Raw genomic sequence first — 26,663 nt, forward strand, 5'->3', positions numbered from 1 at the left:
TGTGAGTTCAACCCCCAGAACCTAGTGGTAGGAGAGAACACACACACATACACACGAGACGCGAGGTTCACAAACACACATGAAAGGGGGGCTAAGCAGCTAGGCCGACTTTACCTTACACCCCCGCCCCAGGTCCAGGATGGACCTAACCACATGCGTTTCTGCCTCTTACGATTCATCAACGGAGTGCTATGCGAGCAGAACATGCCAGAAAAACTTAACACAAACCCAGTGGGGGGGAGGGGAAACATTCAGTTTATTTTCGGACAGACAGCATCAGCAGGTAAAACCACAGCATTGTTCACACATTCACTCACAGGGTGTGAGAAAGCCACGGCTGGTGTGTTCTCTGTAACAATACCCACTTCACAGTGTAAACAGGTGAACAGGTGAACCAGTGAACGCCTCATCACAGCGCTCACTTACAATCCTAGAAGGAAAGGCACAACTTAGCAAAAAACACAACAACAACAAAAGTTCTGGATCCTAAAATCAGGTGCAAGAACAGAGAGGGGAAGCTTCGGTGGACAGTCAGCGGCCATCTTCATTTTGGCAACGGCTTTCCACAGGGCAAGAAGAACCTTCCACCCAGGACCCGGAGAAGTGAGCCTCTCCTTCCTCATTAAGCCATCAAGACACTGTTACAACAGCTTTCCAAACTATTATTACAGGTACAAAAAAGGTAATTAAGACCAAAGAGCGCAGAAACCACCTCGAAGATGGCTTGAATATCCAGCCCCTCTCACCAGTACATTAGCTCTTAGGTTTAAGACCTGGAATACTTGGTGGTCACAAAATAGCAAAATAGACTTTTTTTTCCCTTTTTTTGGCTACAAAAATAAAAATAATTGAGGTAGATAAATTAAAGTCCTCACACCTAAGACTGGCCTGTCTCAACTCAATAACCTTCATAAAGGAGGGAGGGTGGGTGGGTAGGTGTGAAAATCTTCAGGACTTGGGATAAGGAAATTGACATAACAGAAAAATAACGTGTGGGGCAGTGAGGAGACCCTCCTGGCCTGCTAGGAGGAGTTTCTCCCTAACACAGAATGTGCAGTTCTTCAATGTGGCAGGCACTGAAAAAAGCACTTAAAAAACAAAACAAACAAACAAATAAAAAACCACCTGAGGTGCTCACCCACTCCAGGGTCTGAGAAGAAGGTGGGTTACAGTTACGGATGATGTGGAGAGGGGGTGGCACTCTCAGTCAGGGCCCCGAACTGTTTAAATAAGCAGCAGGTTAAGTTGGGGTCCCTAGGGACCGGGGTCAGTATGTGGAAGGTGTCCCTACCCAAAGGGTGCAAGGTTGACGGAAGTGGGTTAATTGACCACCTTGGTTTTCTTTTCTCTTAAAGTACATTCAAAAAGAGCAGAAGATGAATACACAGTGGGTCGGCGTATGAACCAGGTCCCTTCACAGATGTCCATTTTACCCGCATTAGTCACCACGGAAGTTCATAGCACCCCTCACCCTGGAATACGGTAAGGCGTTGTCACTTCCACTGTGGTCCAATGAGTCCCAACTGTTTCACTTTGAAACAGGTTTGAAGTCTTTGGGAACAGCCATGAGGTCACACAAGCTTCTAGTACACAGTTTTGTCCCAAGTAACAAAGCTATTTCTCAAAACCCGCTTCTTTCCAAACTGTTAAAAAAAAAAAAAAGTCTTATTTTTTGTTTTTTTTTGGGTTTTTTTTTTTTTTTTGGTTTTGTTTTGTTTTTCTGCTTTTCAATTTTCCTTTTTTTTATTTTTTATTTTTTATTTTTTTCATTATTTTGGAAAGCAGCATAGCAACAATCATGATTGTAGGACTGCCCAAGGCTGTGGTCACAATCGTAAACATCACTTGCATATCAGAGGGGGGGGGGGAAGGGGAGGAGACAGGTTTAAGAAAACTAATCGATAAAGCAGATTCTAGAATCTCACTCCGGCTGATTTCCTCTTCCACCTTAGCTGACGGCAATCTTGTTTTCTTCTATAAAGTGAGGAAACTGGTGCTTGGCCACCCCGTCGGCAACAGCAGGCTTTTCCACGTTTCCGCTCAACCCACTCTGAGAGACCTCTAGCTTGGAAAGCGTGGCATTGCTCACAACAGAGCTGGCCCCCAGGGACACGGGCAGGGTGGGGATGCCTCCACTCTGAATCACAGAGATCTCGTTGGTCTTCACGGCCAGTCCCCCGTTGAGGACGCTGGTGTACTGGTTCCATGCGGTGGGGTCCACAGGCACCGAGGGATACATCTCAGGCACCCTCTTTCCCTCTGCACCCAGCACGGCCACGGCGTTCTCTATGGCCAGCTTCCGGCCCCGACGGGCGGAGTTATTGTTGGCCCCATGGGTCATGTAGTGTACCTGTGGAGGGGACGACAGCACAGAGAGGACTTCAGATAGTTCCCTGCCTGTTGGCAAGCCCAAGTCAACCTCCTAACAGCGTCCCATCACCCAGTGTTCACAGTCATTTCGTTTTAGACTCAGAAGTTGGTCTTCATGCCAGGAGTGATGGACAAGCAGCAACAGTGAAAGCTTGTGTCAACAAGCCAGAAAATAATAAATTTAGGTATCTGTAATGTTAAGAACATGCCTGTGTGTGTATGTATGTATGTATGTATGTATGTATGTATGTATGTGCGCAACCACTGCCTTTTTTTTTTTTCTTAATGATTCCTTTTTGGGGGCTGGGCAGATGGCTCAGAGGTTAAGAGCACTGACTGCTCTTCCAAAGGTCCTGAGTTCAATTCCCAACAACCACGTGGTGGCTCACCACCATCTATAATGACATCTGATGCCTTTTTCTGGCCTACATGTGTACAGGAGGCAGAGGCAGGTGGATCCAAGTTCGCAGCCAGCCTGCCCTACAGAGTAAGTTCTAGGACAGCCAGGCCTACACAGAGAAACCCTGCCTGGAAAAAAAGATCTCTTTTATTCTTTTAAATTACTGTGTGAGCAGGTGTGGTGGCACACACCTTAATCCCAGCACTTGGGGAGGCGGCAAAGGCAAGCAGATCTCTGATTTCAAAGTCAGTCTGATCTACAAAGCAAGTTCCAGGACAGCCTGGGCTACACAGAGAAACCTTGTCTTGAAAAAGCAAAAACAAACAAAGAGAAGAGAAACAAAACAAAGATGTAAAACTAAACACTAGGGCTAGGTCTCAGTCAACATAGTGCTTACCCTGTAGTGAGAACTTTGTTATTTTGGTTTTTTTTTTTAAAACACAGAAATAAGCTTGGCATTCGGTGGTGCACACCTTTTAATCCCAGCACTTGGGAGGCAGAAGCAGTGAGTTTAGAGGCTAGCCTGGTCTACAGAGTTAGTTCCAGAATAGCCAAAGCTACCCAAAGAAATCCTGTCTCAAAAGGGGGAAAAATTTTTTTTAAACCCACAAAAATATTTTTAAAAGGGGCTAGAGAGATGGGCCAGAGGTTAAGAGCACTGGCTGCTCTTCCAGAGGTCCTGAGTTTAATTCCCAGCAGCCACATGGTGGCTCGTGACCGTCTATAATGAGCTCTGGTGCCCTCTTCTGGTCTGCAGGTGTACATGTAGGGAAAACAGTTAAAAAAAAAAAAAAAAAAAAAAAAAACCACAACAAAATATTATATGAATATGTTTTCATTTGAATTCCAGATGTGAAGATGCAGGCTGCAGCAGAGCTATGGTTTTGCCAGCTGCAGATACTTTTTGTGATCGCTTAACATTTGGAATCCCAGGAACTTTTCAGGGGGTATATAAACGCTAGGGCCCCAAGACGTCAGGGTTGGTGGTTGGTCATGCAGGGGAGGCAAAGGTGTTTGTTAGAAGAAAGAATTTAAGATTTAAGGCTCTCGGGCCGGAGAGATGGCTCAGAGATTAAGAGCACTGGCTGCTCTCCCAAAGGTCCTGAGTTCAATTCCCAGCAACCACATGGTGGCTCACAACCATCTCTGAGACCTGGTGCCCTCTTCTGGTGTACAGGTGTACATGCAGGCAAGACACTGTATACTTTAAAAAAGATTCAAGGCTCCCTCTCTCTCTCCCCTCTCCCCTTTCTCTCCTAATGATGGGGGGCAGGGGGGAACTGGAGGAAGAGGGGGATAAAGGCTAGTAAAAGAAGAACCCACAAAGCAGCAAAGACCAGCTTTTTCCCAGGATGCACAAGGCTCTGGGTTTGCTCCTCAGCAAGACACAAAAAACTAGCTGTGGGGGGGCTCATGTCTGCTACACTAGCAGTCAAGAGGTATCAGCAAGAAAGTTGTAAATTCAAGGTCACCAATGAGTTTGAAGCCAGCCTCAAACACCTTTTCTCCCCCGAAACAAAAGTTTCCAGGGCTAGCTGAGATGTCGCTGTATTCTGCTTTTCCTTTTCTTTCTTCTTCTTCTGAGACAGGATCTATGCATGGCAGCCCTGGCTGTCATGGATTTCACCGTGTGTATTAAGCTGGCCCGAAATCAACTTGTCTCTCTCTCCCCAGTGCCAGGATTAAAGGCATGATGACCACACTAGGTTCTTCCTCTCTTTTGGCAGTACAAGAGTCTAAAGCCTGTGGATGTCAAACCAACACTGAGATGCACCTTAGCCCCAACCCCCCCCCCCTCTTTTTTAAAGACAGGGTCTCACTCTGGACCAAGCTGGTCTCCAACTCAAGAGAACCCACCTCTCACCCCCTCACCCCCCACTTCTGCCTCTGAGATTGCTAAGCATGAACTGATGGATATTGTCTGTCACACGCCAATCAACCAGCGCTCATGGACACCTGTCAGGAACCCACCTTCAGGTTGCCCTTGGTGGTGAAAGCCCGGCCGCATATGTTGCACACGAAAGGCTTTTCTCCCGTGTGTGTCCGCTCATGGATCTGAAGGGCACTGGCAGATGAGAAGTTCTTTCCACACCGAGTGCAGCAGTGTTGCTTGGCCTGTCGACGTGGCTGCGATGCCAGCAAAGGTGTCATGCTTGAGGACATGCTGGAAGGTCCCACAAAGGTGCCAGGAACTTCGACTTTGACATAGGTGGGCTGGGCACGGATAAATGCTGATGGGAGGCCGGGACGACCTAAAGTAGAGATGGGGAAAAATTCAAGTTTATCATCATCTAACACCCAACTGTTTAAAGAAAACAAACTCGAGCTGGGTGGTGGCGGCACACACCTTTAACCACAGCACTCGGGAGGCAGACGCAGATGGATCTCTGTGAGTTCGTCGAGGCCAGCCTGGTCTACAAAGAGAGATCCACAGCAGCCAGGGCTATTACACAGAGAAACACTGTCTCAAAAAGACAAAAAAAAAAAATCTCCCTACAACAATTGCCTGTTAAATGAGTTGAGTGATTTACAGAAATTATACTTCAACACCAGCTTGCCTTGAACTTTTTTTTTTCTTTTTTTTAAACCTGTGCGCATGTGCATGGAGGTTCAAAGGCAGCTTTGGGTATTGCTCCTCTGGAACCACTCACCTCTTTGAGACAGGGTCTCTCCTGGGCCTAGGAGATCACCAAGTGGGCTAGGCTACAGGTCAGTGCGCTTAAGGATCGGCTTGTCTGCCACTAGCCAACACTAACCAGCACACCCCAGTATGGTTGGTCTCCATATATGGTTTCTGGGGAATCTTAATTCAGATCATTATGTAATCAAGGCAACTGCTTAACCACCACCAGCCTGGCCTCTGAGTTCGTATTTATGCAGAAAACAAAGACTCAAACACTTAGGAAAATGTCCCTCTCTTATGGTCTAAAGTTCGGGCAACACCGGACATGAGTGCAGATTACAGCTAAGCCTCACTGTCAGGATTCAGGCTCATCACCCCAGCTACTTAAGAGGTTGAGGCAGGAGGATCTGGAGTTCAAAGCTTGCCTGGACTGCACAATGAATTCAAGCCAGCATCCTCCACCAGCCACTGGGGGAAAAAAAGCCACGGCACAGTGGTGCACGCCTTCAACCCCAGCACGACAAGGCAAGCTGACCTAAAGTTTGAAGCCGTCCTGGTCTACATAGAGAATGAGACCCTATCTCAAAGAGAGAAAACAACAACAAAACAGACAAGAACAGACAAGACAACAACAACAGAAACCCCCGGAGGACGGAAGCTAGGGGGCTGTCAAGAGTAAAGACACCCTAGTTTGGAACTCTAGTCCCACAATAGATAAAAGTCACCTTTACACCACACCTGGGCATTCGCTTTGATTCTGTGGTGTTTTGGACCAATGGACACCTCAACTGATGCCAACTACTATATAATAAGGCATTGTCTTTCATACACGAACTATTTCACAGCAGAACCACAGAGCCATGCAACTACTGCTTGATTTCCATGGTCCAAATAGTGCCTACTTCCCCAAAGACACTTACTGTGCTAGGACTAACACCCCCCATGTCCCCATGGGGGTCAAAAAAGAAAGTCAAAACCAACACTCATGCTGTGCACTCAACCCCCATGACACATGATAAACAAAGCCCAGTGGGGGGTTGGGGAGGCCCCTTCTCTACCTAAAGCACAGAATAGCTAATTGCCCTAAAGAAACTGCTGCTTTAGGTCACACCGTCAAGTTCAACCCTGGTGACCTTGAGCCCAAAAGGGACATCCAAAGGGAAATCCAAAGCTTCATCACCTTCTGGGTCCACTCGGCAGCTCTCGACGCCCTCAGCCTTGTGACCCTCGGGAGACCGGGACTTGACACTTCCTGTTTGGCTATTGGCAGGGGACACTGCCTGGAAGCACATGGTTTCCGTGGTATCTGGGCTTCGGCTCTGACACTCCTGGTCACCCATGAGCGAGGACGAGTCATTGGTCAAGCAGTTGTCACTCTCTGCTGAGCCGTTTTCTCGGCTGCTCTGTCGCTGCAGGACCAAAGTGGGAAGAGCCCCCTTCCCTGGAGCATCCGCAGGCACCATCACAGAAAAGCCCAGAGTGGGCGATGCCAGGTGGGTACTAGGAACTGGTGTGGAGACTTTTGAGGCGCCACCAGGAGCATCCTGGGAACAGACCTCCTCTGCTCCAATGCCTTCCATGGCATCTTCCTGAGGGCCGGGGCCGGGGCCACCATTCTCGCTGATAACCATGGGCTCGGGACCTGTGGTGAAGTCACAGGGACTCTCCGGCATGGGCGTGTTGGGGATCTGGCCTCCCATGTGCATTCGGATATGCTGCTGTAACATGACCGCGTTGGTGAACTTCTTCTGGCAGATGGGGCACGAATGCTGCGTCTTTACGGCCGTGCTGGTTCGGTGAACTCCGAGGTGCGTCTTCAGGTTGCCTTTGGTGGAGAAGGCCCGGCCACAGACACTACATTGGAACGGCCTCTCTCCTGTGTGGGTTCGGTAATGCATCTTGAGGGAACTCTGGCAGCTGAGGACTCGATGACAGATGAGACACTCGTTGGGGTCGGTAGTAGCCTTGTCGATGTTCTCCACGAGCTGCTGCAATTTCAGAGTCTCTGACCCTGACTCAGGGGTCCCACTGCCCTGGAAGGCCCCAACCCTCGGGGGATTATGTGTCATCCCTACCCCAAGTAGTGGAAGTCCCACCTCACTTTCTGGAGAAGGCCCTGGCTGCATTTCGTTGGGTAGGGAGTCACCCATGAGGTCCTTGGAATTAGGCCCTGAAGCGAGCTTTTGAGGTAGCCCTATGGAAGGGGTTCCTGTGACAGGAACAGGCTCAGTGTCTGCAGAGAGACTTGATTCGTCTACAGGGATGGGGACAGAGTGTGCATAAGGGGAGGCGGTGCCTGCTGCCACTTTGTCCTGGAATTCGGCAAACAGCTGTGGGTTTGCCTTCACCTGAGGATGGCGATGGAAGTGGACCTTGAGGTTGCCCTTGGTGGTGAAGCGGTGACCACAGACAGAGCACACGTAAGGTCTCTCTCCGGTGTGGGAGCGGAGGTGGATCTGCAGGGAGCTATCAGTCCCGAAAACCTTGCTACAGTACTTACACTTGTGCTTGCTGAGGACGCCCTCGTCCTTGGCCTTGACATCCGACGCAGCAGAGGCAGAGACGTTTGGGGACTTCCCTTTTCCTTTCTTGGATGGGTCTAGTGTCACGGTGGAGAAGGGACTCTGCAGAAGCACAGAGCCCGGGGTCTGAGGTAGCAGGGCACTCGGGAGGCGAGACACAATGTTTGGGAGAACCCGGGTCCCATCAGGCTTCAGGGTGAAAGGTGTAAACCCCGAAGACAACGAGCTTGCTGTCGAAGGGACACTGGCATGAGGTAGCTTGGCTTGTTTCAAGGAATCTAGAGACAGAGACGGGTTTGAGGTTTTCTGGCTGAGCAGGGCCACTGCAGCAGACACCTGCTGGGATACTGACACCTGCTGAGACACGTGGTTGCTTAAGGCCTTCAGAGTGTCCGCACCCGCCACTCCTGAGTGGAGGGCGTGAGCGGCCCACATATTCACCTGGACTCGGATTTGTTCCGTGAGCTGAATCTGCTGCAGCTGCTGCTGCTGCAGACACAGGATCTGCTCCAGGACCCACGGGATGCTGTGGGCAGCCGACACGGGCACTGCAGGGGCATCCACACTCCGTTGATTCACTGCCACCTTGGTGCCACGGAGTGCCTGCAGAGTCACATTGGTGTTGGCCACTTTGCCTTTGGGTAAATAGCTTATGTCCTGGGGTGTGGGTGGCAGGGCAGCCTCTGTCTTTAAGTAAAGGATAGAGTCCATGCCCAGCTTTTCCTTCAAGTCCCCTGAGCTGCCACAGTTCTCCTGATGACTGTCCTTATTGCTTGGGCTGTCCGGCTGGTGGCTCAGGATAGCTCTGGGGAAGTCCTCTGAAGGCACTGGCCCTTCGCTGTCATTCATGATGAGGACAGGAGGGTGCTTGGTGCAACTTCTCCTGTGTTCCACGAACTCAGAGGGACTGAAGAATTCCGCACAGCACTTCTCACAGATGTGAGTCTCCTCCCGCCGGGGCCGCTTCACCAGGGCTGCGTCCTCTGCCACCTCACCGCCATTCCACGGAGAGTTCACTGGAGCGCCTGTGAAGGAAGAGAAAAGGATGAGCGTTCTGCCCTGAAAGGAGACGTGGAGGTCCAGGGAGTGGGACCTTCCACCTAAGACCACGGCACTTCGTAGAGAAGGCTCCTGCGCTGGTAACGGCTTAACTTATTCGAAGCCTCGCTTGGCCACACTTTGGCACTATGCCAAGATCGAGCTGGTTCCCCAAACCCCTACTGAAATCCCTACAGCTATTCAGAGCATGAAAAAAAAAGTTCAAAGTCCTAAAACTGTAAGTTTCACAGTTAAGGAAGCTGTGCTGAATAGTTCGGTGGCCACTGAGGTGTGGATGTGGTTTTGTATCGGAGAGATCATAGGCAAATGTGGCATTTTTGGCTTTGACATTTGAGGAGCAATTATTAACATCTGGTATTGAGTTCTTATTTGAGTGTACTTGGACTATCTGAATAAAGTACTAGCTGTGGGAGGAAAAGAAAGAAAAAAGGAGAGGTGGAGACTAACAGGGATACAGAATGACAGACAGGTCCCTATCACCACCTGTCCTGATTCAAGACCATATATGGAACACAAAGTCCCCTATAGCCTGAATGACCTTTACAGGGACGGTCCCTAGAAGACACAGGTGAGCCTCACCCCAATGCCTGTCCATGTACATGACTTTATCTGGATGGGATCTTTTTTAGGCCAGGCAGTACCAAGCCTACTTTCCAGCTGTGGCTGGCTTTCAACTCCTAATCCTCTTTGCCTCTACTTCCAGAGTGCTGGGCTTGCAGGAGTCTGTTTACCATGCCCAGCTTGGCCCAGGATCTTTGGGCAAATGTCTAGTGTTTAGGGACCTGTGCAAATAGGGGCCAGTCTCAGAGAACAAACAGGGCCTCACAAAGGCTGGATGGAGGGAGAACTGCTGGACCCATAGGAACCTCATTGGTTTCCCAAAGACTTGAGCTGGATCCCTGTCGCCTAAATGCAGACCTTCCACACTGAGAATCAATCGTTTTCAATCCATCCAAGCCGTGGGAGTTACAGCATTATGAGATACGAACCTATTTTACTAAAAGATCTTACTTTATAGTCAAGGTTAGCATTGAGTTCACAAACAATCCTACCTCAGCCTCCCAGGTGCTAGGAATATAGCCACATGCCACTGCACACAACTAGATTGTCTGTTAAAGTAACCCTCATCAAATCCCATGCCTCCCTCAGGGCTCCCTTGCAGAGGTCAGGACCAAGGGCATCAGAACCGGGTCATCACATCCCACCTGATCTTGACCACGACTCAAGCAAAATGGAACGCAGTGAGTCACACCCAACCCAGGTGACCAGCATCCATCATCCAGGATGACAGAAGTTTAAAGTGAGAACACTGACAACATCAATCCATTCCGGATTAGGCAGGACTGTGGTATCAGGAGGCTAAGACAGAAAAATCAATAGTTCACAGCCAGCCTGGTAGCTGGACCTTAGGGGCCTTTAGCCATAGTACTTGAAAGGTAGAGGTAGCCAGGTTTCTGGGAGTTCAAGACTAGCCTGGTATACAAACCAAGTTCTAGGCCATTCAGAGACAGACCCTGTCTCTTTAGTGAGACCGGCTGGATTCAGGGATATAGCTCAGTGGTAGAGAGCTTGTCCAACATCCAAGAGATTCCGAGTTCCATCCCCAGGACCACATACATGCTCACTTGGAGTATGGAACATGGTACACTGCGTGAATCTGAGGACAAGAATCTAGAGATACGTTTATTGACAAAGACTGTGAGAAAAGGGCAGACAGACTTCGTTTCCTCTCAGGTGGATACCCAGAGGAAAAACAAGCCTTTACATGAAAACAGAAATAGAAAAATAGAAATAAGAAATGGGGCCTAGCGTGGTGACACACGCCTTTAATCCCAGCACGCAGGAGGCAGAGGCAGTAGAATCTCTGTGAGTTAGTTCAAGGCTAGCCTGATCTACAAAGTGAGTCCAGGACAGCCAAGGCTACAGAAAGACCTGGTCTTGAAAAAACCGAAAAAAGAAAAACGTAAACAGCAGCCACATGGTGGCTCACAACCATCTATAGTAAGATCTGGTGCCCTCTTCTGGCCTGCAGGTGTACAAGCAGGCACTGCACACTTAATAAAGAAGTAAACTTTAAAAAAAAGAAAAGAAATAGGAGCCCAAAGCAAGACATGGCGGTGCACGCCTTTAATCCTAGCACTTGGGGCTTTGTGAATTCGGGACCAGCCTCATCTACAAAGTGAATCTAGGATAGCCAGGGCTAGCTACACAGGGAAACTCTGTCGGGGGGGGGGGTGGGGCAGGGGAGACAGAGCAAGCCCAATACCTCACAGTTCTTCCATTTTACCTTTAGACTCCTAAGACATACACAAGATTCAAGTTAGGACTGTTCTCTATGGTCTTCTCAGGGCTAAGACGGGCAACAGCCTGGCATCCCGGATCCTGAGTTCTTCCCCCTTTTCCTATTTGTCTGACGGTGGCCACAGAGATGGGTTTGCTCACGCTATTCCATGTGTGGAAGTCAAAGGAGCATTTATAGGAGTTGGTTCTCTCCTCCACGGCCAAACAGCTATCTCCCAGGCCTAGATTGAGCCTTCAGTACTGCTTTCTGAGAGTCTCACAGAGGCCAGACTGACCTCAAACTCCACATCCTCTCAAGCGCAGGACCCACACATGGGAGGGACAGAAACACACATGCTAGGTAGTGCCCTAGCACTGCCCTCCATCCCAGCAAATTCAGGGATTTTGATTGATATGGCTGCCAAGTTCATTATAATACACACAACCTTAGCTGTTTTTGGACTGCCTGATGATGACGGGATGGGCTGTTATGAGGCATGTGTGACTGTGGGAGCAACAGTAGCCCTAAATATTGGACTGCCAGGGCAATAAGTTCCAAGGACTGGACTTACACCTTAAGAATGATAATACATGCCTTTAATCCCAGCACTTAGGAGGCAGAGGCAGGCGGATCGCTGTGAGTTCGAGGCCAGCCTGGTCTACAAAGCGAGTCCAAGGATAGCCAAGGCTAACAAAGAGACTCTGTCTTGAAAAACCCAAAAGGAAAAGAATGTTTATATGGGGGGGAGGGGGCTAGAGAGATGGTTCACTGACTAGAAGCACTGGTTATCCTTGCACTGGACCCAGATTTGATTATTAGCACCCACATGGTGGTACATAACTGTAACTCCAGTTGCAGGGGACCTAATACCTTCTCACCTGTTGGTGCTGCACGGACATTATACATACATATGTACATTCATACACGTACGTGTACGTACGTACGTACGTACGTGTACACACACACACACACACACACACACACACCCTCAGGTAAAACACTCATATGCCAAAGATAAAAATATAAAATGTGATGCAACTAGGCCATCAGAGCAGTGACTTCAAGTCATGCCTCAAGTATACTCAGGAGTTCGTAACTCTAGTTTAAGGAGGAAATCCGATGCCCTCCTCCAAAAACACCAACCAGGCATGAGCTAGGTGAACATGCTGGAAGCAAAAAAAAAAAAAACAAAAAAACAAAAAGCAAAAGCAAATAAGATAATTAGCTGTTCCAGGTCGTGCACGCCTTTAATCCCGGCACTCAGATGGCAGAGGCAGGTGGATCTCTGAGTTCTAGGCCAGTCTTGTCTACAGAGAGTTCTAGAACATCAGGGGCTACACAGAGAAACCTGTCTCAAAAAAACAAAAATAAAAGGCATGGTGGAGCATGCCTTTAATCCCAGCACTGGAGAGGCAGAGGCAGGCAGATCGCTGAGTTAAGAGGCCAGCCTGGTCTACAAGGCGAGTCCAGGACAATCAAGGCTACACAGAGAAACCCTGTCTCGAAAAACAAAACAAACAAATAAATTTAAATAATTCCTCTGGGAACAGGTAGCCATATGAAAGCATAGCTTCTCCCTGCAGATTAATTTTATTCGCTGCCTCAGCAACTCCATTGTTGGCACGCACTTCCCACGCCGACTAACAGCAACAACAGTGAAGAAAATAAATGAAAATTACAGCAGAAAAATTATAGAAGACTTGCTTTTCAGCTCCATGAGTGGTGCTTACTGAGCCCTCCCTCAGAAAAAAAAAAAAATATACCCCAAAATACCTTTGTTTTCTCTAGGAGAGTTTTACTGTTGTTTGAACTGGGGTCACACAGGCCACACTGGCCCCAATGCACTATAGCTAAAGCAGCCTCAAACTTGTTAAGCGTCTGCCTCAATCTGAATTATAAGAATATTCCAGGGGTCTGGAGAAATGGCTCAAGGTTAACAGCACTGTCTGTTCTTTCAAAGGTCCTGAGGGTTCAATTCCCAGGAACCACATGGTGCCTCACAACCGTCTATATGAGATCTGGTGCCCTCTTCTGGTGTGCAGGCACACATGCAGGCAGAATACTGTACAAATGGTAAATAAATAAATCTTTAAAAAAAAATTCCAGCACTTCAGGCTTTGTTCAAGAATCTTTAGGAGAGAAAGGAATTTTTGAAAGGCAAGAAAGAGGCTGGGCAGGGTGTGGGTGTGTAAAGGCATAAATGTCTATAGGGAAGTGAAGAAAATGCCTCCTAGAGAGGGTCTGGGCGCCTGGAAGAAAAACCTTTTATGGGCAATTCAGGGAAGGTCCTTTTTTGTTTGTATGTGTTTGTTGTGACAGGGTTTCTCTGTGTCATCCAGAAACTCACTCTGTAGAGGAGGCTGGCCTCAATCCAGAGATTAGCCCGTGAATGCTGGGATTAAAGGCAATGACCCTCAGGAACCACACCCACCCGCATCCCCCCTCTTCAACTTGGCACCGCCCCAACTCAGGCATAATAAGCACTTCTGGCGAAGTCAAGTCTGTCCACTGTGCCTTCCCATCTCACCCACTCTACTCTGAAAACTACCAATGCCCTGCACAAACACAAACAATTCATTCCATTTCACTTTTTCTCGGGGCTCAGGAAGTATGTCCTCCCACAGCCATAGGTCCAGATGACCTCGAATCGAATGTCTGAGCACCAGCTTCCAGCTCCTTTGTGGTCCAAACAATGCATGCAACACCACATCTAGTTTATGCTTTCTGGACCTCCACTTCCACTTCATACCTGTGGGGCCAGCACTCTCCCAACAGGACCACATCCCCCATCTGCCTTTAAAAGGCAAAAGTACACGTGATGGCACACACCTTTAAGCCCAGCACAGAGGAGGCAGATGCAGATGGATCTCTGTGAGGTGGAGACCAGTATGGTCTACAGAGTAATTTCCAGGACAGCCAAACCCTGCCTTGGGGGGAAGGGGGAGGGGCAAGAGCGTTCTCAAAGCATAACCACTCCACAAAGTACCTTACGGCCATACACACAATGAGTATTCCACCTTTGTAGTCAGGCAATTGAAGAAGATTTGAGCCCATTCTGCAGGTGTAGGCACTGAGGCTCAAGCAGTAATTAATCAGAGCTATTTCTTAAAACCTTGTGGCCATTTCTGGAGGGTTTCCCCAGTTCTCACTTAGCTGTTTCTTCCTTCATGAAATTTTAGCATCAAATATGTTAGCCTGGTTACATAAGCAGCTGACCTCTCCGATCCTGAAGCAAGCCATTTAAAATTTGTTTCGAGCCGGGCGTGGTGGCGCACACCTTTAATCCCAGCACTCGGGAGGCAGAGGCAGGCAGATCGCTGTGAGTTCGAGGCCAGCCTGGTCTACAAAGCAAGTCCAGGACAGGCAAGGCTACAACAGAGAGACCCTATCTCCAAAAACCAAAATGAAAAAAAAAATAAATTTTATATATATATATATTATATATATATATATATATATATATATATATATAATATATATATATTGGTTTGGGGCTGGAGAGATGGCTCAGAGATTAAGAGCACTGACTGAGTTCAATTCCCAGCAACCGCATGGCAGCTCACAACCATCTATGGGCTCTGATTGCCCTCTTCTGGTGTGCAGGCAGAATACTGTATAGATAGTAAACAAATCTTATTTGAAAAAATAAAATTTTGATCGCTATTGAGTTTGAAGCCAGCCTGGTCTACAAAACGAGTCCAGGACAATCAAGGCTACACACAGAGAAACCCTATCTTGAAAAAACAACAAAACAGAAAATAAAATTTTGTTGAGACAAGGTCTAGCTATGTATCCTAGACTGTATTTGAACTCAGTATGTAGCTCAGCCTGACCCCCGACTCCTGGCAATTATTGCAAGATTATACTGTATACTACAGTTCCAGACTCTAAAGTAGCAGTTCTAACATGGAATCCATCAAATTCATCCCAGCTTTCTTTCTTTCAGTCATACATGTAAGGCACATGCTACATAATTTTAACAGTACCAGCTGGTGGTGGCAGTGCACACCTTGAATTCCAACACTCAGGGAGGCAGAGGCAGATTGGATCACCATGAGTTCGAGGGCAATCTGGTCTACAAAGTGAGTCCAGGACAGCCAAGGCTACGCAGAAAAACCCCGTCTCATAAAACAAACAAATAAACAAACCAGCATCGAAGGACTGTCAAAACCAAAAACTACAAATGTGCTCACAGGGTGCCAAGGCTCTTGCATTTTCCAGATAAGTGTGGAAGGTGACTGACTGATGGACAGGATACCAGAGCTGTCATTTTATTACTAAAAGGGTACTCAATACTGCAATATTCCCAATATCGGTAAAGGAGATCCTGTCCAGCACACCCTCTGGTTTGACCCCCACCCCCATACTGGGTATTGAGCCCAGGCCCTCATACCAGCTAGGGGAGGGCCCTCCCACTGAGCTGCATCTCCAACCCCCAAACTTTAATCTCCCGGAGTTTAGCATACCCACATGCAATGCAAATGCTATGTAAATAGATCTCAGAGTGCTCTGTTTTGGGGGAGAAATGGCCAGAAACAATAGCCAGCAGAGGGTCATCTTTGTCATTTTCAAGCACCAAGAAGAAAGGGAAGGTAAGGAGCACTAAATGGTTTCATTTCTGAAAACTGGTCACTGGTCACTGTACTGGTTCGCAGGTCTTCTGTGTACACTCAACATTCGGCTGGGAAGGGATGTGTGGCGAACACACACACAAAAAGGCTAATCACTTCTCTAAAAGAATGATTTACTGCCGGGATGCCAACTGCCTTCACCATATACACAAGCCCCGAAGCCTCTCACTCCCCTCCAGCCTGGCCTCTGCACCAGCAACATCCCACTTAAAACTGCAGCCGCTGTTTGCTTAGGCAGTAAAAAAAAAAAAAAACACCTCGTCCTCACCAGCACTGGCAAAGAGTAGAAGGCGTATTTGCCAAGGGGTTAAGAAGGACCCAGTTAGGAACAATTGCTGGCTATGCTTAAATTAACCTGAAGGGAAGGAAAGCAAAGTCCACAGGGATAGCGCCAACAAGCGGGGCTTCCATCCCCCACCCCGAATTTTAGGAATGTTATCTCCCCACCATCTAGTTATCCAGTAAGTTGGAAGAATGCAGTAAACCCAGCAGGGGTCTTCGATTCAATCCCGGCCAGATGGATGGAAAATACGCTTACTATTGTATAGGAAGAAAGCTAATCAACCAGGAGGCCAAATCCCTGGCAGGAGACACTCAAAACAACTAAAAAAAAAAATAAAATAAAATAAAGAAAGAAAATAAAATCTGTATATCTTGATAGCACCCTGGAGCCTCGGGCTTATCTGTCCCCGGTCCTGTATTAAAAGGATGACAATGGGCAGTTTACCTAGAACACACAGTATCTTTGACCCTGCCCTACCTGCAGGATAAGCACTTAACTAAAAAACAAAAGGAATTCTGTCCCTGGCAGTATTGACCCAGCTGTAAGGGGTTTTTTTGTTTGTTTAAAACCAGCTTCATATAGCAAGCCTTGAAATCCACATGTACATAGATGTCAAATTCGACCTGAAATTAAGTCTCTACTAAATCAAGAGGTACAAAAATTAAGAGCAGACCTGCATCACCAAAGTTCAGGGGCCCTGTGGGGAAGACTTAGAAACCAGAAGGATGCTTCTGTGAGTGAAGACACTTGCCAACACATCTAACGGCCTGAGATGGACGGCCCCTTTTTTTTTTCTTCCCCTTGTTTGTCCACCCACCTACCCCCACCCCCCACCCACCAAAGTTTCTTTCTGTAGCCCTGGCTGTCCTGGACTCCATTTGTAGACCAGGCTGGCCTCGAACTCAGAGATCCGCCTGCCTCTGCCTCACTGAATACTATTAAGGGTGTGCGCCACCTCGCCCTGCTGGATCACCTATCTTCTGACCTCCGACAGCACATACAATAAATAATTCAATGTTTTAAGGGTAAAAGGCTCAGAATAAGCCTTATATAAGTAAGGGATTTCCTCCCTCCCCCTTCCCCCGCCTTGCCTCAACTGGAGCAAGCTTGCAAACTCCAAGACAGAACAGTTTTCTCTTCCTGAGAGCAAAGGGGGTGGGGTGGGGTGGGGGCTATCTCCAGCCTGGAGCAAGACTTTAACACATTTAGGTGTTTGTTAAAAAGAATAGAGTGATAATGGTAACCTCCTGAATTCATTTCCTGTTCATTTTTTCACCCAAATTACATGCCCCCAAGAAATAAACCCAACCACTTTGGTTCTGAGTTGCTTCCTGGAGTCCCATAACCCACAGGTTCTAAAGGCAATTTGCAAAATCAAAGGAGACCGGATATAGTGACAATTCTTCCAATCCCAGCAGTTGGAAGCAGAGGCAAGGCTGGGATGGGTTACAAAGCTGACACAGCAACAGAGACAGTCCCTGTGTATGTGGGCGGGGGGGGGGGGGGGGGGGGGGAAGGGGGGGCCGGCCGGACGACCACCAACCCAAATCAGCTTCAAGCATCATGTCTCCCTCTGACAAAGGACAACGCCCCATCTGCTCTAGGACCATCGACAGACACCCCCATGGATTCCATCAAAAGCAGAAGTCATGTGGAAGGAAAACCATGGGCCAGGTCAGGCCACCCACTTCCACTAACTTCCAAAGCTTTCAGTTTTAAGAATTGACTTAAGGTACTGCAAGGTCCTAGCCCGCTAGGGCACAGCATGTTCCTGTTTCTAGAACAAAACATCTTGTCATCCTGAACAAAATTACCCATCACACTCCCAACACACAATATGCTTCTACAGTATTTTTTCCACTGGGGACCCAAAAGGTGGGTGGGGAGGAGGGTAGGATAATCCACCTAGCCAAGGGTCCGCCCAGAATGGGATGCTGATCCTGCTCTTACCAAATCTCCCCAAAATCCTTTCCCCCAAACTCTCATTTGACACTTTACATCCAAAAGGAGGGAAGAAATACAAAACTAAGCATGCCTCTGCTCCCCAAATGGTTCCCCAGCCCCCTACTTAGCCGGGAGCCTGCAAACCTCCATCACCAAGGACAAAGTAGCATTTACTGGTGGCCGAGCACCTTAGAGGGTGAGGGAATGCACTTTACATGCAACTTAATTAGGAAAACGGGTCGTGTGCAAACTAGAGTCCCTTCCTCCTTGGTGAACTCTAAATTCGCTGGAGAGCTAACTGAGCCAGCACAGGCAGGTCAATAGAGGCTGCAAACGGGAGCTAAATTACTAAAAACCTGGGAATCGTAATAGCTGAAGGTTGTAATCCAGTTTAGCACAAAGGGCATTCGGAGCCCTTTTGAGAAAATGCTAATTTTCCTTTAAGTACTGTAAGCCCCCTCTCCCCGACCACCTGCGGATTTTTTGATCTGCTAATTATTGCCGGGATTTCATTTTCTTTGGTCAAAATGTGTAGACTGACCAAGAGGGATCCAAAAGCTTCTCGATTTAGATCTATTTACACTGAGGCTTGTTCACAAAATTCAGCCATTAAAAAAAATTTTTTTAAGGAAAAAAAAAAAAGCTCTTCCTAAAGACCACAAGGAAGGGTTCCGCAAATGCATTCTAAGAATTCTTGGCGAAGACTTCCATGTACGGATGTCGGTGCGGAAGCTAAGGACCCCACAGAGGTCCTGGGGTGTAGGTCTCTGGCCCAGCTCGCCTCACTCACCAGGTGTGTGCCGCCGTCCGCACATGACCCGTCTCCAGAGGGCGCCAGCGCGCTAGCGGCCGGGCCGGGACCGCGGGTGATCCGCAGAAAACTTGCTTCCCAAACTGCTTGTGGCAGCGTGCGCCCAGAGGCCTCAGGGTGCAGCCAGGTTAACTGCGACTCTACGCAACGGAGATTTCGGAAACCTTTCGGTAACCAGCCACCCTCCACGCCCCCCCTCCAGAATGCCAACCACCAGTTTAAAAAATAAGAATAAAAATAAAAACACATACACATTAGTATGCGCCCACCCCAAATGGAGGGGGATGGGAGGTCAGCGCAGGACCAGGGGAGGGGTCAGGGCCGGGAGCTCGCCCCTCCTCTCCAGAGGAAGCAGGCGGGCTGAGGGTTAACCCTTTTGTTCCAGGTGGATCAGGAGACCCAGCCTCTCCACGATCTGTCCCGTCCGTCCCCCCCCCCCCCGCCCCCAGCTCCCCTGGCCAAGGCACAAAGAGTCCATCCCAGCTGCCGAGCCCTATGATGTGAGATGCTCCGACACCCCAAAACGCACATCACCCCTTGAACCAAGCAATGCCCTTCCAGTTGCCCTGAGGAAAAAAAATACAATGGGGTGGAGGGTCACTGAACTTTGATAAACTCGGGAAGTTGTGGAAAAGTAGGATCGCACTCCCAGGAAAGCAGGAGCGCCCAAGTAGAGCGCGCAGAGTCCGTGGCTACCGCGCACCGCCCACTAAGCGCGGAAAGCTAAAAATCGGGCGGGAGCCCAGTAGACCCCCTCCCCCCACGTTCCCAATTTTTGCGGCGACAGTCCGGCGGGCAGGGACCAGGGGCCGGTAGAGACCGGCTGGTAAGGGGCTCGCCCGCAGCTCCCGGCCGCGCCGAGGTCCTGAACTCCGCGGAGGCGCAGGCCGGGTCAGCCGCAGCCCGACCTCTCCCCTTTCACCTCCAGGGCGTGTGCTGAACAGTGGTGCCCCGGGGATCCGAGGAATAAATAAATAAATAAGAAACGAGGGTGCGCTCCGGAGGGGGTGACCATACACCGGCCACCGGGGCCCCGGCCGGCACCCTCCCGCTGGTCGCGGTTATTTTTAGATAGTCGGAAATCAAAGATGGCTGGAGGTCAGGCCCCGAAAGGTTAGGGCGAGGATCGGCAGCAGGCGACTTAGCCCCGGGGGAAAGACGGAAAGAAGAAAACAAAAAAAGTAAACAAAATATCTAAAATTACAAAAATTAAATTAAAACCTCCCAAACCGAGTAGCCTCCCCCACCCTCTGCTCTGCGCGGGTGGCCCGCACCCCGACCTGGGGGTGGGGAGAGGTCGCGCCCCCTCCCCCCACTCGTCCTGGGAGGGGCTCGAGCAACAGATCGCCCTCCTCCGGGGGGTACCCCAGAGGTGCGCCCCTCCCCCAGAGGCCCCCAAGGGGGTAGTAGAGAGGGTGTGGAGACTTGGGGTCTCTTTCTTTTAAAAGCGGCGCCACCAGCGGGGGGGGGGGGGAAGGAAACCCAAGTCACCGGGGGGGGGGGCGGTGGTTGTGTATCGAGGCCAGGGAAACCACTTATGGGACTAAGGACAAGGAGAGGGAAGCTGGAGAGAGGCAGAGAGGGAAAGTGGAGAATCAACTTTACAATAAGAGAGAGAACTGGGGGAGACTTGCATGGGGGGGAGGAGGCTGTGAGGCTACCTCCCTTCCTCCCTCCCTCTCAGTCTCTCCATTCCCAGAACGGCATCGGGAAGCCCCATTCCAGAATCTGCTCGGCGCGCGGCGGTACAGGGAGCGCCCTCCCGGGACGCACGGACTGTCGGGCGCACGACGGGGCCGCAGCCGCACTCACCCAGTTCCTCCGCCGCCAGCGCCTCTGCGAAGTCGGGACTCGGCTGCTGCAGCGGCTGCTCGCCCTGGCCCTCCTCCGAGTTGATGTGCTGGGGCTTCGCCTGCTTGCGCCTCGACATGGTGCGCGCATCGGGGCGCCGGGAAGAGCCGTGGTGCCTTGCCCCCTCTTCACCACCAATTCCTGGAGTTGGGAAATTTTACCCCCCTTCGGCCGGAACGCGCATGTCCCAGTAATTATTATTATCAATAATGCATTGCGATTTATCATGAGTCCTGACAGCTGATTGGCCTGGGTCCAAGACCTCAGAGATCATTTAAATAAGTCCTCATTGATCAGGGAGGGGCGAGGCATGCTGGGCCTTGTAGTCCGGTCCTACATGTGACAAAGGCGTGTTCATCAGGGAAGCGTAGCTAATTAGCATCCGGGCTCAGATTGGCCGGGGCGTGGACGGACTTGGAGGGGACCATCCTCGCGACCACTATCCGAAGGGGGCGAGAGAAGAAAAAGCGGGGAAAACTGTTTATTGAAAATCAGGTCCGGACATGAAAGTTCTGGAACCGATGTATCTCGGTTACGCGCTCAAAAAAAAAAAAAAAAAGGAAAGGAAAGGAAAGAAAAGAAAAATATTATAGTAATTGGCGTGGTTGATAACTACCAGCTGAAAAAGGTCTCTCCGCTCACAGGAAAATACTTCGGTTCAGTTTTTACCTCTAAAACCAAACCTGACAGCAGACTCGAGTCCCTTCCAGGTTTTTGATTGAAATGTTTAAATTGCGTTTTGAAGGCTGCCGGCCCGCGGTGCGTGCGGCCTTCTGTCCAGCCCAACTCTTCAAACTGCCCGCCGCCTCGCCGCCCCCCCCCCCCACCTCCGCAACGCACACCCAAATTTCACACTATTGGTCCCCACCAGGATTTGCCTCCATCAAATACTGAGTAATAACCTTGGGATTCGTGTTCACGAGCCAGGATTTGTTGTTAAAATGTAAACTTTCTGGATTTTAAAAGGTACTTATAAACCACGGTCTTCTAACTGTAGAAAGCGGAGAGTTAACGAAAACTTGGTAGAGGCGATACCAGACTAGCAAGCAGCTGCGGATCTGTCGATGAAGCTGCTCAGTCCGCTGCGGGGGGCGGAGGGGGGATGGTGGGCCCCCAAAAGATGTTCATCCTCACTGCTTTCTAGGACATTCTGCAATACAAGCCCGGTTACAGAAAAGGCCACTTCCGTCAGAGGTTGTATGATCCCGATTCAGGGATGCCTGGAATTTTCTAAAAGGGTGTGTATGGATATAAAAATTTACTTCACAAATCTACATAAATTGCCTAAGTCCCTCGCATTGTGTATGAGCTCAGGGCTTGAAGGAGTATGCAACTGGCTGCTCAGCTTTCTGTGGCGTTCCTGTGAGGTCTCTGGATATGTGGATTTCCTTCATTATAAGGGACTGGGCAGATACTAGTCTTCCATCTCTGTGCTTTGAGTTTTCTTGATTAGGTATTTGTCAAGTTTCCTGTTTCTGAGAAGCTGGTGAGGGAGGAAGGGGAAATGGGAGCCTGGCCTCTTGAGCACGTTCACCTGCGCCTGTGGACAACCTAAAGCTGGCTAGAGCAGCTGGGACACGATTTTGATATGGCTAGCTACAGATAGGACGTTATAGAAGAAATGCATGACTTCCCGTTCTGGGCGTTCTTCCGGAACACACTCTGAATTACTTAGAGCACAGCAACTAAAACAAAGTAAGGCAGCTCTCCTTCCGGCCAGGGTGGGGTTGGCAGGGGAGAATTCGTTTTTCATGCTACATATAAGCACTTTTAAGATTCTGATACTGAGTCAGAAGGCAGCTCAACACCTGCTCTCTCGCTCACTCTGGCTAATCTACGGATATTCTCAACACCTTTCTGGGAAGAGCAGAGCAGGCGCAATAACTCACGAATCTAAAGGAATGTACAGTTTACAGCTCAAGAGAGATGAGCCCCTTTAAGGAAAACACTGCGTACGTAAACGGAGCTCTTTCCTTTATCTAACTAGTGATAGGTGAAGCACGGTCACCTCTGCCTTGGAATGAGGTGGGACCATTGGGCCACTTCAGTTATGATGGGATAATGATGATAATAATAATTTTCAGAAGGCTGAGGTAGGAAGTCTTAAGTTTGAGGGAAGTCCCCGGCTCAAAGAAAGAAAGAAAAGAAAAAGACAAATTAGGAGGAGGAAGCAGAGGACCATAGGGTATTCTTTCTTTCTTTTTTGGTTTGGTTTGGTTTGGTTTGGTTGTTTCAAGACAATGCCTCAGCCAGGCGTGATGGCGAACGCCTTTAATCCCAGCACTCAGGAGGCAGAGGCAGGTGGATTGCTGTGAGTTTGAGGCCAGCCTGGTCTACAAAGAGAGTCCAGGACAGGCAAGGCTACAAAGAGAAACCCTGTCTTGAAAAAAAACAAAAAACAAAAAACCAGGCCGACAGACAGACAATGCCTCATATAGACTTGAGCTTTTGGTCCTCATAGCTTCACACACACACATGCTTGGATTACAGGCATGAGACACCATGACTACAACGCACAGTCCATGTTCATCAGCTGACTCCATTTCGTGGACCACAGGCAGGAACCAGCAGACAGAAATGGAAGAAGCCTCTGGAGAGGGGCCGAAGCCGACAGAGGGCGAAGAGCAGAAGGTAAGTGTTATTTAATGGCTTAGAATGCCTTAAGCAGCCAGAAGACCTGGGTGGGGCCAGATATGAGAAAGAGACAGGATTTTAAGGGGATGTCTTCTGTGACTGGGCTTGTAAAGCCCTATTGTTTTCAGGGTTGGCTCTCAGCCGTACAACAAAGTTAACAACTGGTGGGTTTTTCAGCAGTCTGTGAGTGCCAAACCTCTACTGTTCAGAGAGAGACTTGGGGCGCCTAATCCCATTTCATTCCTGGGGCCATCGAGGCTCTTATCTCCCTTGGGAACATTTAGTTAATTATTTGTTTATTTGTTGATCAGGGTCCTCTGCAGTCCAAGCTAACATTCAATGCACTATGGAGCCAGCCATCCTTCTGACCTCAAGTGCTAGGATCACAAGTGCTGGCTTCCCTCTAGAGAAGAGGGTGACTTTGAATACCAACCAATGATTGCAGAATTGTGCACTCAAGGACTTTCCAGCCCAGATGTGTAGATCTCGAGCCCCCACCCACCCACCCACACCCCCTCGTTTCATCATATCCCTCCCTAAATCTAGCCTTCCTTCATTCACATTAGGTCACGTATGTGTGCCCTGCCTCCTTTAGTGCTCACAATCTAAGACTGATTCTTTTCTTTTATGGCATAGACTATATAGTTCAAGATTTAGGACAGATTTCTTTTTTTGGGGGGGGGTGGAGGTGGAGAGGGAGACAGGGTCTCATGTAGCCCAGGCTGGCCTCAAATTTGTGGCAATCTTCCTGCCCCGGATTCTCAAATGCTCTCTCCTTCTACCATGTGGGTCCCTGGCCTCAAACTCAAGGCGTCAGGCTTGGCAGCAAGCATCTTTAGCAGCTAAATCATCTTGCCATCCCTTGTTTGTATTTTTGTTTTATTTGAGGCAGACTGACCCCCCCCCCCCAACTCAATTTATAGCCAAGGATGACGGTGAAGTTCTGATTCTCCTGCTCCCATTTCCCAAGTGCCAGGGTACCAGGCATGCACCACGATGCCCCATTTGAGCAGTCCTGGGGACTAACCCTGGAGCAAGCACTCCAGCAGCTAAGCCACATGCCCAGGCCCTATAGTCTTGATTTCTGATATCTTTCAGCATCCTGCAGTTCCTCATGTCTGTCACTTTACTGTAAGCAGAAGAACGAGTGTGTCTGTTTGTTTGCCTCTCGCACTGCAGCCTCCGCCAGGGTGGACAGCCTCACCACTGTCTCCTTTCTACTTAGCTGTAGTAACGGGATGCACAAGTCACAATAATGATAATGAGTCAATGGCGATGGCTCCAGGGACCCTGAGGATAAAGTGCTGAAGGCAGTGATCAGAGAGGAAGGGGTGTGTGAAATGAGGCAGGCATCACAGGCAGCTCTTGGCAATTCCCAAAAAATAAAAGTGGAATTATCATATGAAGTAGCAATGAGTAGGGGCGAGGGGAGAGAGACAGAGAGAAAGAGAGAGACAGAGACAGAGAGAGACAGAGAGAGAGATAGATTTGGATGTCTATGTTCATAGCTGAATTACAATACTTACAGTGGCAGTAACCCAAGTGTCCATCAAGGGATGAATAGATAAACACAATGCAGAATAAAGCACAATGAAATACTACTCAGCCTTTAAAAGGAAGGGCATTCTTCAAGCCGGGCATAGTGCCTCTCATCTGTAATCCCAGCACTTGGGGAACAGACACAGACGGATGGATCTCTGTGAGTTGGAGGCTACTAAGTGGACCAGTACTGCAGGCTGTAGAGAGGAGACTGCAGTGACCTTGTGGAGAGCAGATGGGGAGTCATTTAAACCAGGCAAAGAGGTCCAGGTTTGCAAGAACAGGGGTCTGGATAAATGAGTAGTTTCTTTGGGGGGGGGGGGGTGAGATAGGGTTTCTTTGTGTAATAGCCCTGTCTGACCTGGACTCACTTTATAGACCGGGCTGGCCTTGAAATCACAACAATCCACCTGCCTCTGCCTCCCTAGTGCTGGGATTAAAGGCGTGCGCCACCATGCGGAGCTCAAATGAATAGTTCTTAATTATCTTTAACACAGAAACAAATTTGGGAATGGTTACCCCACTTTACTTTGGCAACCTTTTTATTCTCTGTATGTACACGACCCAGTTAGAGTCTTATAGTCCCCCCTCCTCCTCCCTCCCCTCCTCCTCCCTCCCCTCCTCCTCCTCCCCCTCCCCCTTCTTCCTCCTCCTCCTGTACTACAGGTAGAACCTAGGGCCTCTTACATACTAGGTGAGAGCTGCAACCAGGGTCACCCATAGCCCCCATCTCCCCCTTTTTGTGCGTGAAAAAAAGTCTCCTATAGCCCTGACTGGCCTTGAATTTCTAATGCTCCCTGTGCCTGAATCGAGTGTGTTTCTTTTTGTTTTCTTTTTCTTTTTTCTTTTCTTTTTTTGGTTTTTCGAGACATTTTTTTTCTGTGTAGCCTTGGCTATCCTGGACTCCCTTTGTAGACCAGGCTGGTCTTGAACTCACAGGGATCCACCTGCCTCTGCCTCGTGAGTGCTGGGATTAAAGGCATGCGCCACCATGCCCGGCTATAAATAAAAAAAATTTTAAAGTGTGTCTAAAAGGTTGAATGCACTCAACACTTTGAAACCACACTTGCGGGCGTGGGGTTGGGGGTGGGGAGCTCAGGTGGGAAGTTTCCCGGAAAGTGTGTTTTGTTATAATTGGTAGTAAAAGAACAATTATAAACTGAATTGTTATGTGGCTAGACAAATGTAGAGATGCGCTAGAAATCACCAAACTGTGTGCTTATACCAAAAGGCATTTGATGATGGCGTTACGGCATGTAAAGCTTTTATCTAAGGATGTCTTCGTGTTGTTTTAGACGGAGTCTTACCATGTGGCCCTGGCTGGTCTGGTACTATGTAGACCAGACTAGCCTTGAATTCAAAGAGATCTGCCTGCCTCTGCCTCCCAGGTACTAAAATTAAAGATATGTGACAGGCTGATCACAGGTTGTTAGTAATTAGGCAGTGAAACAGACATCCCAAAGGCCCTGAGCACCGTGAGAAAACAGGCAGCTCAGAGATACCTCGAAACTACGTCATCAGGAGCGCGTCGGAGCGCATCGCCATCTTCGTCGACCTCTTCGGGAGCGCGTCCCCATCATCGGAAGCTTGTCACTGCAAACCGCCAGGATTCAGGTCCCCTAAGCCATGCGTGCACTTTCTGCGCCATGTCCTGGGTCATTTTTTAAATAGGGCTCACTCCATTCTCCTCTCTCTCTCTCTTCCTAATGTGTACC

The 26,663-nt window shown here is 49.1% G+C and overlaps 1 protein-coding gene and 1 pseudogene across 1 annotated transcript; one reads left to right on the forward strand and one right to left on the reverse strand.

Moving 5' to 3' along the window:
• Positions 1–1,932: 1,932 nt before the first annotated feature.
• Sall4 (spalt like transcription factor 4) lies at positions 1,933–20,995 on the reverse strand. The gene is made up of 4 exons (XM_051144963.1): positions 20,737–20,995; positions 6,574–8,940; positions 4,742–5,022; positions 1,933–2,350 (listed from the first exon to the last, which is right to left on the reverse strand). The coding sequence occupies exons 1-4, from the start codon at positions 20,852–20,854 to the stop codon at positions 1,949–1,951; spliced, it is 3,168 nt and encodes a 1,055-aa protein (XP_051000920.1). The 5' UTR covers positions 20,855–20,995; the 3' UTR covers positions 1,933–1,948.
• LOC127188308 (ATP synthase subunit g, mitochondrial-like) lies at positions 8,983–9,308 on the forward strand (annotated as a pseudogene).
• Positions 20,996–26,663: the final 5,668 nt, after the last annotated feature.

Source organism: Acomys russatus, chromosome 4 (assembly GCF_903995435.1).
Source record: "Acomys russatus chromosome 4, mAcoRus1.1, whole genome shotgun sequence".
Taxonomy (NCBI): Eukaryota; Metazoa; Chordata; class Mammalia; order Rodentia; family Muridae; genus Acomys; species Acomys russatus.